Source organism: Lampetra planeri, chromosome 33 (assembly GCF_965212315.1).
Source record: "Lampetra planeri chromosome 33, kcLamPlan1.2.h2, whole genome shotgun sequence".
Classification (NCBI taxonomy): Eukaryota; Metazoa; Chordata; class Hyperoartia; order Petromyzontiformes; family Petromyzontidae; genus Lampetra; species Lampetra planeri.
Window position 1 is genome coordinate 1,939,692 of NC_136139.1, and position 18,171 is coordinate 1,957,862.

At 50.0% G+C, this 18,171-nt stretch overlaps 1 protein-coding gene across 1 annotated transcript; it reads right to left on the reverse strand.

Moving 5' to 3' along the window:
- Positions 1-439: 439 nt before the first annotated feature.
- On the reverse strand, positions 440-7,804 carry LOC144729527 (homeobox protein otx5-B-like). The gene is made up of 4 exons (XM_078609848.1): positions 7,711-7,804; positions 3,275-3,426; positions 851-1,150; positions 440-793 (listed from the first exon to the last, which is right to left on the reverse strand). The coding sequence occupies exons 1-4, from the start codon at positions 7,802-7,804 to the stop codon at positions 440-442; spliced, it is 900 nt and encodes a 299-aa protein (XP_078465974.1).
- Positions 7,805-18,171: the final 10,367 nt, after the last annotated feature.

Here is an 18,171-nt window from a genome sequence, read left to right on the forward strand (position 1 = left end):
CCGAATTAAAAAGATGATGAGTTGGCGAAATCACAAGTTAACGTATGATAATAAAGCATGTTTATATCTAGGTTCACGCCATCAATCATCACACGGAGGTCAGTAAAGTGAATTCCACCTTGTGGGGCCACACCACTTAACACTGGAAAATCAACACTGTCTGTTCCTGATAGAGACAATAGTCCCTGCTGCAAGAACACGGAATCTCCACCACTCTCTTTGGACGGTCAACAGGCCGGCAACTCGCAATACCACGGGACGACATTAACCAACTTCACATGAACGACACGCATCGGTCCCTCCTCGCGCCACGTGCGTGCGCGGGTCGCGTGACTAGGCTGCAGCACGTACGCACAAACACACCACGCGCGGGCATAACGCAGCACGAAGCTCTACCTCCTAGGACACGCGCGTCACTACGATCCCCCCCGTGGCCGTCTTAGAGCGCCTGGAACTTCCACGCATTTTGATCCTTGTAGTCCAGGCAGTCGGCGTGCGTGAAGTTGAGCTTCCACGCCGAGCTCTGGTCCTTGTAGTCCTGCAGGTAGTCGGCCGACGTGCCGAAGCCCAGCCCGGCCGCGCCGTACGCCTGCGCCGACAGCGCCGTGTGCGGGGACACGGGCCCCATCCCGGCCGACACGGCGCTCGCCATGGGGCTCAGTCCGCCGGCGCCCGGGGACAGGTACGCGCTGCAATCCATCGCCGAGTAGTACGCGCTGGAGCCCGGGTAGCTCTGCGTGTACACAGACTGCTGGGGCGCATACGTGATCTGGTAGGGAGAGCGCTGCTGCTGCTGTTGCTGCTGCTGCTGCTGGTGGTGAACCTGCTGCTGCTGTTGCTGCTGTAGCACGGCCGCAGAGGTTAGCGGGTCGGCCAAGCTGTCCGGAGACACGGCCGCCGGGCTCCAGAGAGACACAGCGGCGGCCGCGGCGGCTGCGGCCGCGGCGGCCGCGCTGCTGCCCGACGAACCGGAAGCAGCAGCTCCGGCCGCGTTGCCGCCCACTGGCGGCGTGAACTGGCCCCCGCTGCCGGCGCTGCTGTCGCCCGCGTTGCTGTCTCGCGGGGAGATCTTCTTCTTGGCCGGGCGGGCCTTGTTCTGAGCCGCGTTGTGCTGCTGCCGGCACTTGGCGCGCCGATTCTTGAACCACACCTGTGTGGGGACACCGCGTGAATGGGCGCGCGCGCAGGGACTCGTGGTTAAGATTTGGCGTGGAAAGTTGCAGTAGTTAAACATAAACAAAAAAGATCTCGGTTCCCTCGCTCTCTAAATCCGGCCCAAGTTGCTCGGTGACAGAATGAGTCCCGCAGTGCATTTAACCTGAACCCACCATCGTGGTGACGTATGGTCAAACATCCCCCATGACCGACTAGGCTAAATCCAGGTGACCGGTGATCAATTCATGGCCACGGCCAACATCAGTGGCGGGTGATAACTGAATCGGTCCTGGGCACGCTGCCCAACCTACACTGACCAGCGTGGTGAAGTATGGTCAAACAACCTCCATGGCTGCCAGGGCGTGGGGAGGCCTTCATCCAGCAGTAGATTGCCAAAGGGCTGTAAATGACGACTGCTAATTACGCCATCGCATGGCTCACAGATTTAAACTTGGACACGTGATTTGCACGTACATTCCATACGCGAAAAGACGAAGGAGACGTTAATTATTCAGAGCAAATCACCCAGAATGTGATCATCACATTTCAGAGGCTAATAAATAATCTTTAAAAAATAAATGCAACTATTAGTTTTACATATTGCGTCGTCAATCGTGCAAATTGCGTCTCACAATCGGCGAGCAGGAACCACAGACGAGGCGATGAGCCAGGACCAACCATCGCTCTGCAGTTCTCTACATATTAAGATATTTTCAACCAATTAGTGAGCGTTTAATACACGTGGGGACAAGGGGGACCTCCGGAGCCGCATGCGGTGGCTCTTTAAGGAGTGCTGCTTCGCGACACATTATTTATTAAGGACCACACCGTCTCGTATTCACCACCACCACAGTGCGTTAAGGCTCTTGAAATATTGAGGGGTTTTTTTTGTTTACCGAATTTGAAAAGACCGTCTCTTCTTGTTGTTATTTTGGTTGCCTAATCCCACTCTGTCCCATCCAGAAGGGATAGATGATATCAGTCCACGCTTTTGCTGCACTGCATTCTTGTAGCAAGCCAGGGTTATTGCACCTCCTCGATGCCCACGGGAAGGGAGTTTTTCGCAAACATTTCATCATTTCTCCCATCCACCAACAACTCGCCGCTACCCCCACGGCGCCGGAGTGGAGGCGGTCGCGTGCGGCATCGCCACCGCGTCCCGGGGCTACCCCGCGGGGTTAGAACCTGGAGAGCGCTTGGAGGGGTGACTACCACCATGCACCAGCAGGGTTGGCACGCGTGCCGGGCAGCAGCAGAGGGCAGTGCAGCAGAATACCTTGGCGCAGAGGCTGGAAAGCATCCATGCTTTCCAGCCTCTGCCGACCCGCACAGCGTGGCCAGCGTGAAGCACGGTGAACTATCACCCCCCTTCTCCTCTCCTCCCCCCGTCAAGAGCCGTGCAGGCGTGGGGAGGACCTCATCCATTGGCTGCGCAGTACTGTACATGTATTTAGAATCCACTGAGACCCAGAGGGCTCACAGTTGTGTGTTCTTAGCTCGTGTGTTTTATTTGACCTTCTGTTATGCCCGTGGTTGCTAGTTCACTCGTTTTTTTAAAGAATCTACTGAGACCGGAAGCCTCTTTGTGGAGGTGGTGGGAGGGGACCCCAGTGGGGGGTGACCCCAGTGGGAGGGCGACTCCAGTGGTGGGGGGGGACCCCAGTGGGGGGGGGACCCGCTGGATGTGAGTGGTTGGCACCGTGAGGGCCCCACCTTCACGCGTGCCTCAGGGAGGTTGATCTTGATGATGGTGATGTAGGAGAATCAGTAATGATTATACTGATGCTTCGGAGGAGGACGAAGTGATGCCACGGTGGCTAGGAGATGTTGACTACCTCGCCTCGTATACAGGAGGTCGTGGGTTCGATCCCAACCCTGATGCCTGTATATTTGGAGTTTGCGTGTCTCTCTCCCTGTGGTCGCGTGGATTTTTCTCCGGGTCCTCCAGTTTTTTCCTCCACATTTAAGACACTTCGTTGAACTATCATTCGTGGCCAGGTCGCTTCTGAAAAAGAGCTACACAGCTTAGTGGGCCTTACCTGATGAAATAAAAAATAGTTTAAAATAGTAAAATAACTTTGGTGGAGAAGTGATGATGATGAATGAGAATGGCCCCCACCTGCACGCGCGACTCGGGCAGGTTGATCTTGAGCGCCACCTCCTCGCGCATGAAGATGTCGGGGTAGCGCGTCTTGGAGAAGAGCGACTCCAGGATGTCGAGCTGCGCGCGCGTGAACGTCGTGCGCTCGCGACGCTGCTTGCGCGGGGCTGCTACGGGGGGTGGGGAGCAAGTTACTCGTCAACAACAACAACAACAAACAGGAATAGCAGCAGGATTGATGGGAGCAGCACTAGCAGCGTCACCACTACCATCAACAACAACAGAAGCAGCAGCAGCCGCCTAATCGTGACTGTGGCCGAGTGCAATCCACCACTCACATTACCGATCATCGCCCAGTGCACTGCTCCTGCACGAGGTGCAGATGGAATCCACCCGGCTACCCCAGCCATTAACAAATGGCTTTACAAACTCGACACACAGTTAATAAACAAACAAAAAAGTATATTCCAGGTTCAAATGTCATTTAAAATAATCCACTTTTTTTTATTGCATCTCTGCACACTTGGCATGACAATGAACTTAATAATTAAATTTTTTCATTCCACGTAATCCGCCTCCTCTCAGCAAAAGCCTCCACGATTAGGGCAATGAGATTTCGTGGGATATCAAATCAATGTGATTTCGTTTAGTGGGAGAAACAACTCGACTAATTTGAATGAAGGTTGCCGAGTTTTATTTGAATATGCCGGGGAATCCACTGCGTTCAGAAATAGCATTCTGTTCATCAGTGAATTATCCTGGGGGTGTTTGTAGCTCATAGAGACATTTCCCTACAAGTTACTCACTATTCTCATTGTATAGCATTGTGTTTATTTTTTTATCCATGTTGCTAGATTTATTTTAAAGCTTAATTTTTTTTGTATTATTATTATTATTATCTTAACAATTAAAAAAGCATGCGTATGCATTCATTTTGGATTTGGTTCCCACTAATAACCTCAATGTTATGATTCATGATAACTGCTTTTTGGTTTCAGCCACATAATAATCTTAATATCTAATTACTGCATTTGTTGGGGAAATTATTCTTCAACTTTACTGGTGATTGCACTAAAATAATAATAAGAACTGGTCCAGTTAAACCCTTTTTACACCACGTGACGAGTTTGGCCCGCATGGGCCCTTTGTACACCACTTGGTGAAATCGTTTACGTGGCCTCGCCCAATAATCGACGATGATTCAGTTGAAAACAGTGCTCTTTTGTAATTAACTTACACTACCTTGATGTGGGGGTATTGTTAATACATTTCTTAAATAACAAATGGTAAGTTATTGTTTAAATTTAACAATTTACAATTCACAGTGTGTACGAACAAGAATACAATAACGAATGCTTTACACTCTTAATATACGTTTAGAAAAATTGCCTCCTACCAATCAACTAATTCGTGGTTAAATAGCTTTCCAATGATTGCGCTTGGCACTGAATAAGATTGCACGGTTTTTTGACCATTTCATTATCCCTTGTGGTCTTATTATAGAGCAGAACATTACACAAATCAATTTATGAAAGTGGCACAGCCAAAGAAAAAAAAATCCCTGAGCTCTGTGTGGGTCCTGGGTGTAGCCCATTGGCTATGTTGCTGGCCAATGGGATGGTTTAGACTCTAGAGTATTGCAAATGCACTGCCCCTAAAGCGTGCCACCTGATGGAAATGGGACGTTTATGAGCGACCCCGGGGTATCACACGGAATAAGTCGGGAAATATGTCCTGGTGTCATCCAAATTTGCGAGAAATATGAATTAGATTGCAATGTATGTGTGTCTGAACTTCTTTCGCGCCGTATGTAGCCAACCATCTCAATTGAAGGTGCGGGGGAAGGACAACAAACTAAACACAAAAAGATCTAAAGAAATTCGTTTTCAAGCTAGATTTAAAAGGGTATAGCTCCAGTGGCTTCCTAATATCAGAAGGAAGAGCGTTCCAGACGGACGCAGAAGCGCGTCTGAAAGCGCCGCGCGATGCAGTGGACTGTCTTTGTTCGACGGTTAGCCAAAAGTTCGATGGTTAGCTAAAAAGAGCTTGTGAGGGTGGGTCAGCTGAGCTGCTCGTATCCCCAGACAAATGTGTAGAATAAGAAAACTGTCCATTCGTTCACGAAGACCAAAAACGATGCTGTCCATACTTGTGGTTTACCCTCCGCAAACAACTCCAGAAGTGCTCAGTCACTGGGGGGAAATTGGTTTGAGACCAAAGGAAGCTCGGAACTTTGACTCGCAAACACTTTGCGAGTAAAAACGTGGCCAAAACCAAAACGGCGCTCTGCAGGGGACTGTTTGTGCGTTCAAGAGGGCCGCACTTGAAGGGGCTCAATTGCGTCAGTTCCAGATCACCGGCAGATGAGTCAGACGCGCGTCAGCGGATGAGGCAAAACTAAATAAAAAAAATATATAATAAGTGGCATAGAGATGGATAAAATGAGCTTGGTAGAAATTACAGGGGTAGGTACGAATCATTACACGTAGAGAGAGAGAGAGAGCTGCCGTGAGGACTTAGAGGCCGGCTGAACAATGCACGGAACGTAACTTAAAAAAAAGGAAATTAAAAAAAAGTTAAAGTTAGTGCAGGCACTGCCAACCTGTTCACTGGCCACAGTGTGTGGGTGTGAAGCTTTGTGCGTGAATCCGTTCCTACGCGGCACGAGGCTCTGCATTGCGCACTGTGGGTACGAGACACGTGTCCGCAGGATACATCTGTGGAAGAAGAGCTGCATAGCTCATCGGATGTTTCAAAGATAAGTAAAGATTCTGGTTCTGATTCTGACATGTTCAGCCCTGTTGTGTTAAGTGACTTTCTGGATCAGGGCATGCTCTATGCCTTGCGGACCATACTTCACCACCTCGCTTGTGAAGATGGGAGGAGGGGAGGGCGGGACAGAAATGCGTGGCGGTAATGAGATGTTAACTACCTCGCCTAGTATACAGGAGGTCGTGGGTTCGATCCCAACCCTGACGCCTGCTGTGTATTGGAAGTTTGCGTGGTCTATCTCCCCGTGGTCGCGTGGATTTTTCTCCGGGTCCTCCGGTTTTTCCCCCTCCACATTTAAAATCAACATCACGCGTTTTTTGTCCGCTATACATTTCCACGTGACGATAAAGCCACTTCGTTTCAGCTTTCATTTTTGTGATAGCCAGGTCGCTTCTGAACAAAATAGCTATATAGCTCAGTGGGCATTACCTGGTAAAATAAAAATAAAAAGTTTAATATTGCTGATCTGAGCTCTTCCACGGCCTACGACGCCTCTTACAGCTCCCCCTATTTTCCCACACGGTCCTCCATCCAGTCGAGCTCAGTTGCAGACCCAACCCCGGGGGTGGGGGGGGGGAGCTTTACTTCGGAAATCCGACGAGACCTGGGGCGTGTTCCGGGCGAGTTGATCGCGGGCGTTCACACGGTAATGGAGCTATGAATATGCCCGTGATTTTTGCAAGTCTGAGCAGGGCTCGTCAAAGTGGATAGGCTGTGTCGCTATAGCAATGGATCTTCAACTCTTCTGGCACACGACGGAACGGTGTGGTCTCTGTGTCGTTGTACCGCGTCGAAGTTATTACTCCACACCGAGGTCTATTTTTATCGATGTATCTGTGTGCACGTAGCCAGCCGTGCTAATAGGAGGTGCGGGGGGCATGACAAACTATGGATGTGTTTGCACAACATTCCAATACGAATGCGGTGGAGAGACGCCCTCACAGTGGCGTGTACTCGGATGGCCCGACCCACGTGCTGGTGGCTGATGGTGTTTCTCTTAATCCTCTTTTGGGCGAACGTGTGCTGACGTGTCCATTACACACGGCCCGAGACTCATCGGCAAGGTGACGCGGTCGAAAGTCTAAACAGAATCCTCAAGAGAAACGTACGCGACTATAAAGCTGGGCAGACACGATCCTCTGCATTGCGCGATGTAGGTGCGAGACACGTGTCCGCAGGATACATCTGTGGAAAAGAGCTTCATAGCTCATCGGATTTTTCAAAGATAATTAAAGATTCTGGCGCAGGTACAAAGCAGAGTCCAGCGATGTTCATCTCCGTCAAGCAAACTAAAGTCGGTGATGGTGATGTTGCTGCTGCTGCTGTTGCGTTGGCAGTTGTGCATATGCACAAACAACAACAAAACCCCTCACAGTTGTCAATAACAACACCGTGTGTATGGCCTTAAAAAATAAATCAAAGACGACATGTCGTGGCAATGGTTCTTCTCCTTCAATGGCATCGTCTCACCAGTGCTAGCCCAAAAGGCGAGCCGAGAGGCGGAGCAGTACAAGGACAATGCAAACACCGGAGCGCCGATGACTCGGGTAACTGCCGCAAACCCGCAAGCGCAAAGCCAAACTCTTTCACCATTCACCACCACCTGGGCGCTGGCAGCAGGGTCCCCACAGTGGCGTGCGCATCTCGCGAGCGGTGACCACCCTCAACGGCTGGGATCTCACCTGGGTATCCGAGCGCGGGATGGAACAGGTCCATGCCATTGGTGGCGAGGCTGAGGCCCGGGTAGGCGGTCTGCTTGAGGTCCAGGTACGCCATGGTGCCCCCCACTTCTTCTCCGAGCAACTTGCGATGTGGGGGGGGGGGGGAGTCGGTGGTGCAGGGGGAGTTCTCTGTGGTCGCGAGACGCGGCTCCCTCACTCCGACCCGCTCTCGTCAGCCTGCAGCGTCACCCTGGGAGGCAGGCACCACGGCAGAGAGAGAGAGATGACGTATGGATGAATATATATAGAGACGGCGAGTCCTCGCTTTCACTTTCCGCACAACGCGAAACGCGCGCCGTTATAACGCGAAACGCGCCCCATTATAACACGCCCGTTATAACACACTCGCTATAACGCGGAACGCGCCCATTATAACACACCCGTTATAACACGTCCGTTATAACGCGGTTTCTGAGCGGTCGACGACGAACTACTTTCTTGAACTGCGTTGCTGAGCGGTACAGTGATACGGTACGTGGAATGATGCAGTAACGCGGCGGCGTGCCCTCAGTGTGCGTAGTCGTAGTAGTAGTAGAACGTCGTATCTCGCCAAATTGTTTTCGCTTAAGGCATTTTTCGCTTAACGCAGCACTTTTCAGGAACGCATCTACCACGTTAAACGAGGACTTGCTGTCCATGTTATACAGTATAGTTATACAACCCTTTGTTAATCCACTGCTGGATGAAGGCCTCTACACGCTCTGTCGGGCGTGGGTTTGTTTTACCGCAGTAAACACGCCACTGCAGCTCCACACAGCGCATGACAGCCGCGAAAACTTCGGCATTAGTGTCAGAGAGATGTTTCGTGCCATACTTCCCAAAGACTGGCCAGTGCATGTCAAGATAACAAAACATCATTTGGTCGTGGAGCAGCTGTAGCTGCTGCGTTGGCAGTGGTCTGAACACAATTCACGGTGTAAAAAAAATAGTTCCTGGGTAGTAAGTGTTATTTTTCAATTGCTTATGCCTCGAAAGGTACAGAAAATTGCTATTATTCCCCACAAACTTTACTTTTGTGACCAGGACGGTGATATTTAGAAATGTATCTATTTTCAATGAGAAAACGTGGTGTGCATTTGCGTCATTCCTTCACGTAAAGTCCTGCTCAGCGGCTGCCAGCGGATTCGCTTGCGAGAAAGTAGCTGCCGGAACACCGAGTTGCGAAACGTCGGAACATCGCGCCGAGCAACACGCGGCACACACCCACGTGGTATGCAGCGCTCGACACAAACTACGCGCAAGAGGGATTGATGGGGCAGTGAGTTCGAACCCTTCGGCCGGGATCGAACTCATGACCCTTCTAGGTTGTGGGCCAAGTGCTACGCCACAGTAGCGTCAGCAGATGCAGTACAGTATATATATACTGCACAGTATATATACTGCACAGTATATATATACTGCAATAATTATCTCCAGAACTTTGCCAATCCACTGCTGGATGAAGCCCACCCCCACCCCCCCAACACGGCGTGTTGTCTAGCGTGGGGGGTTTGTTTGACCATACTTCACCCCGCTGGTCGCTGCGGGTTGCAATTCAAACACTCGTAACGAATCACATCTCCAGTGCAGTACGAGTATTGCTTTAAACAAACCATCACGCGTGTTATATACATGTATTATTTATCTATATATATTTTACACACACACACACAAAAACCCCATTCAGTTTCGGTTAAAAGGTTAAATACGCCCGGTCACACGCACAGAGCAAGTGGGATTGGTTATCAGAGGTTCAACGCCGTAACGGGTTTCGATATCACTCGTCACTGATGAACGCCGCGCCAGGGGAATTAAGCTACCGGACATCTGTGACAAAGAGCTTTGTAGCTCATCGGATTCATCCGGTATAAATTTAATAAATAAATAAATAAAAATCTGATTCCGAAGCTCGTTAACCGGCGCGCTCACAGGTCGAGTTTGACGCAAGCGCAACGCGCGATGCAATAACCCCACCAAGGATCGGCGAAGGCGAAGTGGCGAATCTGCGTCTTCAACAGCCGAACAACGTGAGAGGAGGAATCCCCGCCCCCCCCAAGCATGATGGTGGCGCAGAGCAAGGTGACATCGAGAAATCGTGGCATTATCTGCGCGCAGCTCATGATGAAGACCCCCACAAACATCGGTAGGCAGCAAACGCGTCCGACGCCTCGTGAGTGACTCCGTGCGACTACTTGTCCCGAAGCTCCAAAGTAAAGAGGTGTAAAGCGCACAGATAAACAAGAGCTAGAGACGGGGTGGAGAGCGAATGGTGAGCGCGCCGCGCAGTGCACGGATTACGGAGGAGTGATGTGTAAACCCGTCCTCGGCCTACACCATCACCAACCCGCACACTGACCAGCGAGGTGAAGTATGGTCAAAGAATCCCCAACGCAGCGTGGGGGGGGGGAGGCGTTCATCCAGCAGTAAATTGTCGGAGGGGATATGCCTTCTTATGCTGTGCAAGAAATATGTGGAAGACTTCAACGGGCATTGACAACTTACGTTGTAACAAACAAGGAAATAACAATAAGAATTTATAATATAAATTGTAGTCTGTTTTGTTGTTTTGTGTTAGCTCTACCGATGTGTTTTCTGGTGTTGCTGCTGCTGCTGCTGCTGTAAAGAACCTCCAGGCACGTGGAGCGGAACGTCGGACAACGCGGGGAGCAGCACCGCGCACGCTGCGCGACCCGGACTCACAGCACGGCCGCGAATTTCGCGAAGCGGCAAAAAAAACCCCTACGCGCCGCGGTGGTCGTCTCAAACTGCGTTAACAAAGAAGAAGACCAATAACAACGTTTACGTTTTATAGTATCGCGATTACAGTCGTGCGCAATGCAATGTACTTACAGCAGCAGCGGCAGCAGCAGCAATGTGTCCTGTTGACATGGATAGAGTCGGACGGAGGTTGTCGGATGTACACACACCCGACACGCACCTCCAAGGCCCCCCCCCCTCTCTCTCTATCGTTTTTGCGGTCCGAGGCAGATGGAACAGAGAGGTCAGAACCAGCGGCGCCGCGTTTTGCTCCGTGGACTCCACGGCAGCCGCGCCTGTTTATAACCAGCACGACCCCGGCACGCTCAGGACGTGACTAACGAAACACAAAACACCTCCTCCTCCTCTTCAACACCCCCCCCCCCCTCAACGCCCTCCGTGGCACCACTTGTCCATGCACCACGACACCGTTTAAAAAGAATAACCACTCCCCACCACCACCACCAACCACGACCACCCGTCGTTACCTGCTACCACGGCATTCTGCCGTTGAAGTTGCCCAGCCTCCTAACAAGGTGCCAGCCGCTTTAAATGCCTTTAAATCAAGACTCCCCGATGCGCCAATTAGCACCCTTTGTATCCAAAGTCGGAGGCCAATGTTGGGTGCTTTATTTGCCGATAGGTCTGGGAGGATGCAAATTATATTTGCCAGACTAACGAGGGTGTCGCCCGAGTGCCGACAGCACTCCGGCTACACAACCCTCCCCCTTGCGGCGTCGTTTTGTTGTTACTCATCATCATCCTCCTCGTCGTTGTTATCGGACAACAGCGGCCAGGCTCTGTCCACTGCTTGACGAAATCCAAAAACAAGCCACGTTCATCCCTCTCGCGTGAGCGTCGACCGGAATCGCACAGAGTGGATTCTCGATTTGCGATCGCTCCGTCTCTGCGGACTGACTGCCTTCGGCTGACATTCCCTCCTTCGTCTCGACCCCCGTGATGACGCCTTTCATCTGCATTTGTTTTCCACTTAACGTCCCGTCGACGTCTTTCTGTCCCTATCTCTCAATGGCATTCCGAGCGCCCGTATTTATATCAACGCTTCTTTGCGAAACTTTCCAACTTGTTGGTCGATAGTTATCCACCTTGCTGATCCATATGTCACAGCAGGTTATATGAACTCGCTACAGTGGAATATGTTGTAAAATATACGCGCGTATACATTCATAATTCGAGAATATGTGGCCAAGTCAGATTCGCTGATGACAGTCGTTTATTGCAACGAATCTACGGGAACTGCAGGACATGTTGGAATAACTTAAAAACAAGACCGTAAAGATGAGCTGAAGGTAAATGAGATTGCTAAACAACTGAAGATACAATACAGTATACGCATATGCCGTACACATTTAATACATATCGTGCGTTCATCTTCAGGGGCAAAGGAATGAAAACATCGACGCGATGTTAATCACGAGCTAATAGGGAGGTCTTTACTCGAGTGTATCGGTAGGATGAAAGTTGAGATAAGGGCACGGGGTGATCAATAAGGTCTGTAACAAGTCGGGCACTGATAGGGGTTGACAGGTATGGTTATTGTACACGTATGTGTATTCATACTTCAGTCACCACAACATTTTATTATGGGTCTTACCTGATAAAATAACAAAAGATTTGATCGATCCACTGCTGGATGAATGACTATATGTAAGTGTACGGGATGTATATAGTAGGAAGCATTGTTCGTACTCTACACAGGTGTTTATTATGTTTAATTAAACAATACATCCCAGCCCTTCTCCATCCACCAATGGACGAAGGGCTATCCCGAAAAGTTCATTATGTGGAGGGGGGGGGGTGTTTTCACCACGCTGGTCAGCGCGGGTTGATGAAGGAGAGGGGGGAAGTGAAGAGGACGTGTTCATGCTACCATTCGTCAATCAATGGCATCTGTTGGACGTGACCGGGCAATCGACCTGGGGTCGCCGGGGGTTTCTAGCGCATAGCGGTGCTAACCACTGTGCCACCGCTCGCGCCCGCTCGAAACATCCAAGGTGCTTGCTGTTGTTGCTGCTGTTGTTGTTTTTGCTGTTGTTGTTGTTGCTGTTGTTGTCCGCGTGGAACATCCAAACGGGGCGACGAAGCGCGCGGCGAATACACACGACACGCACGGACAACGCGCGCGGGCTCTTGTTCACGAGTGCGCACGAAACAATAGCCAATCGATACCTTTCATCCGGAGCCAAAGTCGGCGTACACATCCAGCTACAGGCCACTGCAGCAGCAGCGGCGACGGCGGAGGCCATCAAAAGGCCATTCACCATCGACGGGCCGAGCGGAAAATTCAAAAACGCGTCGTGAATGTGCGCACGACGCAAACGAATGTAAGCACCCAAATAGGTACGCGAACAACGCCTCCTTCGCCAACAAACACGAATCCCAGAGGCCCCGTGCTTGGCCTTCTGCGAGTGCGTAATGCCAGCAAGCAATCGACTCGGTGCAGGCAAGCCCTGCACCGCGGGTTTTGGCACAGAGTGTCTCATCAGCGGCCAGGCTTTGCTTAAATGAACGCTGATGGAGGTGCCACGTGTTAAAGGCAAGCACGCAAATTTAATAGAATGCTCGAACATGACGCACAAATAATGACGAGAGTCGTCGTCGTGGAGCAAATGCGTTCTGAAACGTCACTACATTTATTTGATTTCACGTAGAAATGCAGCTGCATATAATTGTAGAGTTCATATATTAGGTTAGATATAAGGCGATCCATTTATAGATACCCCTCCAAAATCAGGTGAAATTATATAGAAAAAAAACATTCACTGCAGAGCTTCGACAACGCCCCCCCCCAATCGCAATTCGATTATTAAAATAATATTCCAACTCTCTCCTCTGCAAGATACGGAGCCATCGCTGTCACAATCTTCAATCAGCTACTTGAGATGAAAGAGGGACATTCGAACTCAATGGGGTATCTATACATGGATCATCCCACATGTGTAAGCAAGACGCGGCTGTAAGAGCGAACCACTTTGAAGCGCCGGGCTGCCGACAACAGCAACCACGAAATTTAGGCAGAAGGAAGGAAGCGATGGCGAGGTGTTGGTGGAATCATCTGCAAACATTGGTACTGACCCAGTCGTGTAAGGCATTGCTCACCAAGTTACCAGACGATACTTTGAGTTGCATCTGAAATCAAAGGGCGCCCCGCATTGCTTGAATCACCATTTAAATAAGCATATATATGAATACATGTATATATGTTTCAGTCCATCAGACCAGACCAATGTTATCCTTCAGCAGTATTTGTTTAAGCGAGCAAGCTCTGGCCTTGGTTTCAACATTCTGGGTGTCATCAGCAGAGTTGAGGCCTGTTGAAACGAATGTTGCCAGATAAGCAATTACTGGATTGTCATACAGTCTACAACACATATGTCGCAACGCATCAGCCGTGTGTGTGTGTATCTCTTTTCAAACGCGGATAAGACAAAACATACCCCACCTGATTTGTAAAAATACTCAACGCCAAAAATATATTAGATTTGTGCGCGTAAGTAATTTGTTTCGAAATCGCAAGCAAACGTAGGTATATATGCAGTCGAGAGCTGAAGTATACACTGCCACGTGCACTGGCAAGGGGTTGCATTTTAACTTGGAAATATTACTCGATTCGTAAAACTGTTACCTTCAAGGTTTTTACAAAACCCGAGGCTGTGTTGTTTGACGGCGCGTGTGTTATACTGGGGAGCGGTGGTGCAGCGGTTAGCACGCTGCACTAATACACCGGCGACTCCAGTTCGATCCCCGTTCAAGGGCACCAACAGCGGTGACGATTAACTGAACCAATCCTTGACCTCCTGTGGGTCGATTCAGCCTCAAATCTGGTGCGTTCTGTAAACATCGCCACGAGAGAGACAAAGGCGGCCGGGCGTGGTGCTGGCCACCCACCCCCACGTGTGCCGTGCCGGCCTTCATAGGTGCTCGCTAACAGCACTTTCCCGAACATTTTGTTAAGACTATACGGGGGATCTTTGTATTTATATTCCGATTATAGGCCTACGCAATACAGTACATATCAAACATTTACAATTTGTGTACAGTATATAATTGTTTTACTTTATTGAATTATTGACATTAAAGCGCTCTATTTAAAGTAATGTAATTATAGGGTTATATGACTATGTTACATACGCACCTATTAGTCCTATATATAGTTGTATGTACTGAACTCAAAGAGAAAGGGCAACTATTCTCCAAAGCTCAATAAACCTCTGTGGGGATAGACCTAATAATCATATTCAACTCAAGCCCGTCCTATTGTGTTGTATCTTACTATATATATCGTCAATACACGGTACGATTATTACATAATCAAGGTAAGACCTTTACATTTAATACACCGACTCAAATGAGACGAAAAAAATACTAAACTAAAATTCAGAGTCAAAGTAATATTCGTGGGCACATTTCGAAAGAGTCATCTCCGATGCCCGTTTGTGTGCTCCGTACAGGTACACTCACTGTGTGTGTGTGTCATTCACACGTGGGGGAGCGGTGGCGCGGTGGTTAGCGCACTGGGCTACCGACGCCCGCACGGCCAAGGGAGGGTTCGATTAATTATCGCTCGCGGTCAACATCTGTGACGAATATCGGAACCGTTCCTGGGCTGTTATCGTGGGTCGACTCAGCCCAAATTAGTAGCCGGTGCGGTGTGCAAACATCAGCACTGCATGGGGAGATAAAGTGAGGCTCACTTTAAACTGGTGCCCGGTTTCAAGTTTACACAGCTCTGGCCACTCACGTCCACACAGCTACCGGATTATAAGCCCCCTCCCCCGACCAAACTTTTCTGTAAGATACAGGTGGTGTGGAAGGGGGGGGTGTGCGCCTTATAATCCGAACAATCCGGTGTGTGTGTGTAAGCATCGCCACAAGGGAGACAAAGGCGACCGGGCGTGGTGCTGGCCACCCACCCACCCCCTCGTGTACCGTTTCGGCCTTCACAGGTTATCGCTGACAGCACTTGCTCCAGGGCTATACGGACGAATCTTCTTTGTGTATATACTGAAAACGTATTGTATATATGTGTATTGCACTGTACAGACCACAGTGACGGCCGACGCCGCACGTGCGTGTGTGTGTGCGTGTGCGCGCGTGTGTGTGTGGATTCGCCCGAGACAGCCAGGATAATAATCCCTTTGTGTGTCGGGCCGATGACGAGGAGACGAGTCCGCACACGTTCGTGACGATGTCTACCTGCCGATGTCGCGCACTGCAGGTGGAAGTGGGGCAGCCCTTAAATGTCTTGCCCACGCGACGTCTGGCTGAAGGGTCCTCTATGAACGAGAGCTCTGGACGCGACTTTCTCCCTACAAAAGCAGGGAGTCGGTAAACATGGCTCTTTATGGAGCTGCTTCGTGAGAAGTTTTTTTCTTTTTAAACTATGGACCACACACCGCCTCGTATTCACGTTGCATTGTGAGCTCTTGAAATATTGAGGTTTTTATTTTATTTTACCGAACGGGGAAGAAAAAAAAGTCTCTTCTTCTTGTTATTCTGGTTGCCCGACCGCTGCTATAATAAGAGGGCATTTTACCTCTCATGCTGGCCAGACGCCTCATAGACGAGATGGGAGCACCCACACTTTACCCCACTCCACTGCACGCACGAGTTCACTGACTATCTATGATGGGGTGGATTTACAACAACAAAAGAACACAAATCAAACCTGCACCATTGTTTCAATTAACCCCGCGCCAGGAGATGGGAGTCGAGCCGGCGTCACGCGAATTGCGAGTTGAGCGGCGCGAGACGCGAGACGGCGTGACACCACGACAGCTCTCGCGGTCACTGCGGGACTCGAGGGGAACGTGTTGGGTTGTGGTCTTGTGGTGCCGCATTGGCAGTGGCGATCAAACACGATGACCGCTGCTGCCCGGATAGCACAGCTGTCAACCCGTACGGATTACCCCGCATTCTTGTGCAGGGAAATTGCGTTTTCAGGTCCACACGGCGTACGGGCAAAACATTGTTTTGACTTTGTGTTTCTTCTCCCTTGTGATGCGATTTTGTCGGCTGAACGTTGAGATTTATAAGGGCACGGGGTGACCAATATGGTCTGAATTGGTCTGTAATAAGGCAGGGTACTGATAAGGGGTTGACAGGTATGGAATGGGGAAGAGAAGAAAAAAACAACCACATGGATAAGGCGACGTTTCGGGCAATGACCCTTCAGAGCACAGACACGAAGGCTATGGAGAGGTGAACGACTGAAGCCTTTTTTTCAATTGGGGTTGTCGCGATATCGTGTTCAAGATACGATGTCGCGATATGACGATTATCGCGATACCAATTTCGCATAGCTTTGTAATTGTATCTTACAATGTTGTTATTTGATCGTTTGTGTTTTGCTGTTCCAGTACCAATATACAAGTAAAAGTGAATTCAACTGCAGTTCACTCAACTTCAGCCTTGCCATGTATGTCGTCTAATCATTGTACGTTTACAATCCACAACGCTAATAACGCACTTGCTGTCAATGTCAAAACTTCACTAAACATTCAAAGTTAGAATCCGAACTTTCCACGTCACATAATCGTCAAGCTGTGAATTACACCGGGAAACGATACTTAATTCCAACGTAAAACGGTGAGTTTGTTAGGTCGTGCATGTTTCTGCATATGCATGGTGTCCGTAAATAAAGAATTAAACAAAAAGTGTGCACCAGCGATAATCACGACAACATGATTTGACAACAACAAAAAACATACGATACGATTATCGTGGACCATATCATTACCATATCGTGGCTAGCCCAGTCTCAATACACGGACACGAACCCATGTGCAGGTGTGACAGTCGCCAGACATTACTTCCCTTCGCGTACACAGCGTGTGCGCTGCGTCTGTGTGTATGCCAGTGTGTGTGTACGTCTGTGTGTGTGAGTCTGTGTGTGTGAGTCTGTGTGTGTGTGCTACGTCTGTGTGTATGCCCATGTGTGTGTACGTCTGTGTGTGTGTGAGTCTGTGTGTGTGTGCTGCGTCTGTGTGTATGCCAGTGTGTGTGTACGTCTGTGTGTGTGTGAGTCTCTGTGTGTGTGCTACGTCTGTGTGTATGCCCGTGTGTGTGTACGTCTGTGTGTGTGTGAGTCTGTGTGTGTGCGCTGCGTCTGTGTGTATGCCAGTGTGTGTGTACGTCTGTGTGTGTGTGAGTCTGTGTGTGTGTGCTACGTCTGTGTGTATGCCCATGTGTGTGTACGTCTGTGTGTGTGTGAGTCTGTGTGTGTGTGCTGCGTCTGTGTGTATGCCAGTGTGTGTGTACGTCTGTGTGTGTGAGTCTCTGTGTGTGTGCTACGTCTGTGTGTATGCCCGTGTGTGTGTACGTCTGTTTGTGTACATCTGTGTGTGTGCTGCGTCTGTGTGTATGCCAGTGTGTGTATACGTCCGTGTGTGAGTCTGTGTGTGCTGCTGCGTCTGTGTGCATGCCCGTGTGTGTGCGTTGGTGCGTGTGAGTCCGAGTGTGTGTGCGGTGTGTAAAAGCATCGCCACTAGGGAGGCAAAGGTGGCCGGTCGTGATGTTGGCCACCCACCTCCTCGTGTGCCGTTTTGGCCTTCATAGGTGCTCGCAAACAGCACTTGCCCCAACAGTCTGTTAAGGCTATACGGGAGATCTTTGTGTGTCCAGTGACGATTATCTGAACCGGTGCTGGGCCTCCCCTAGGTCGAC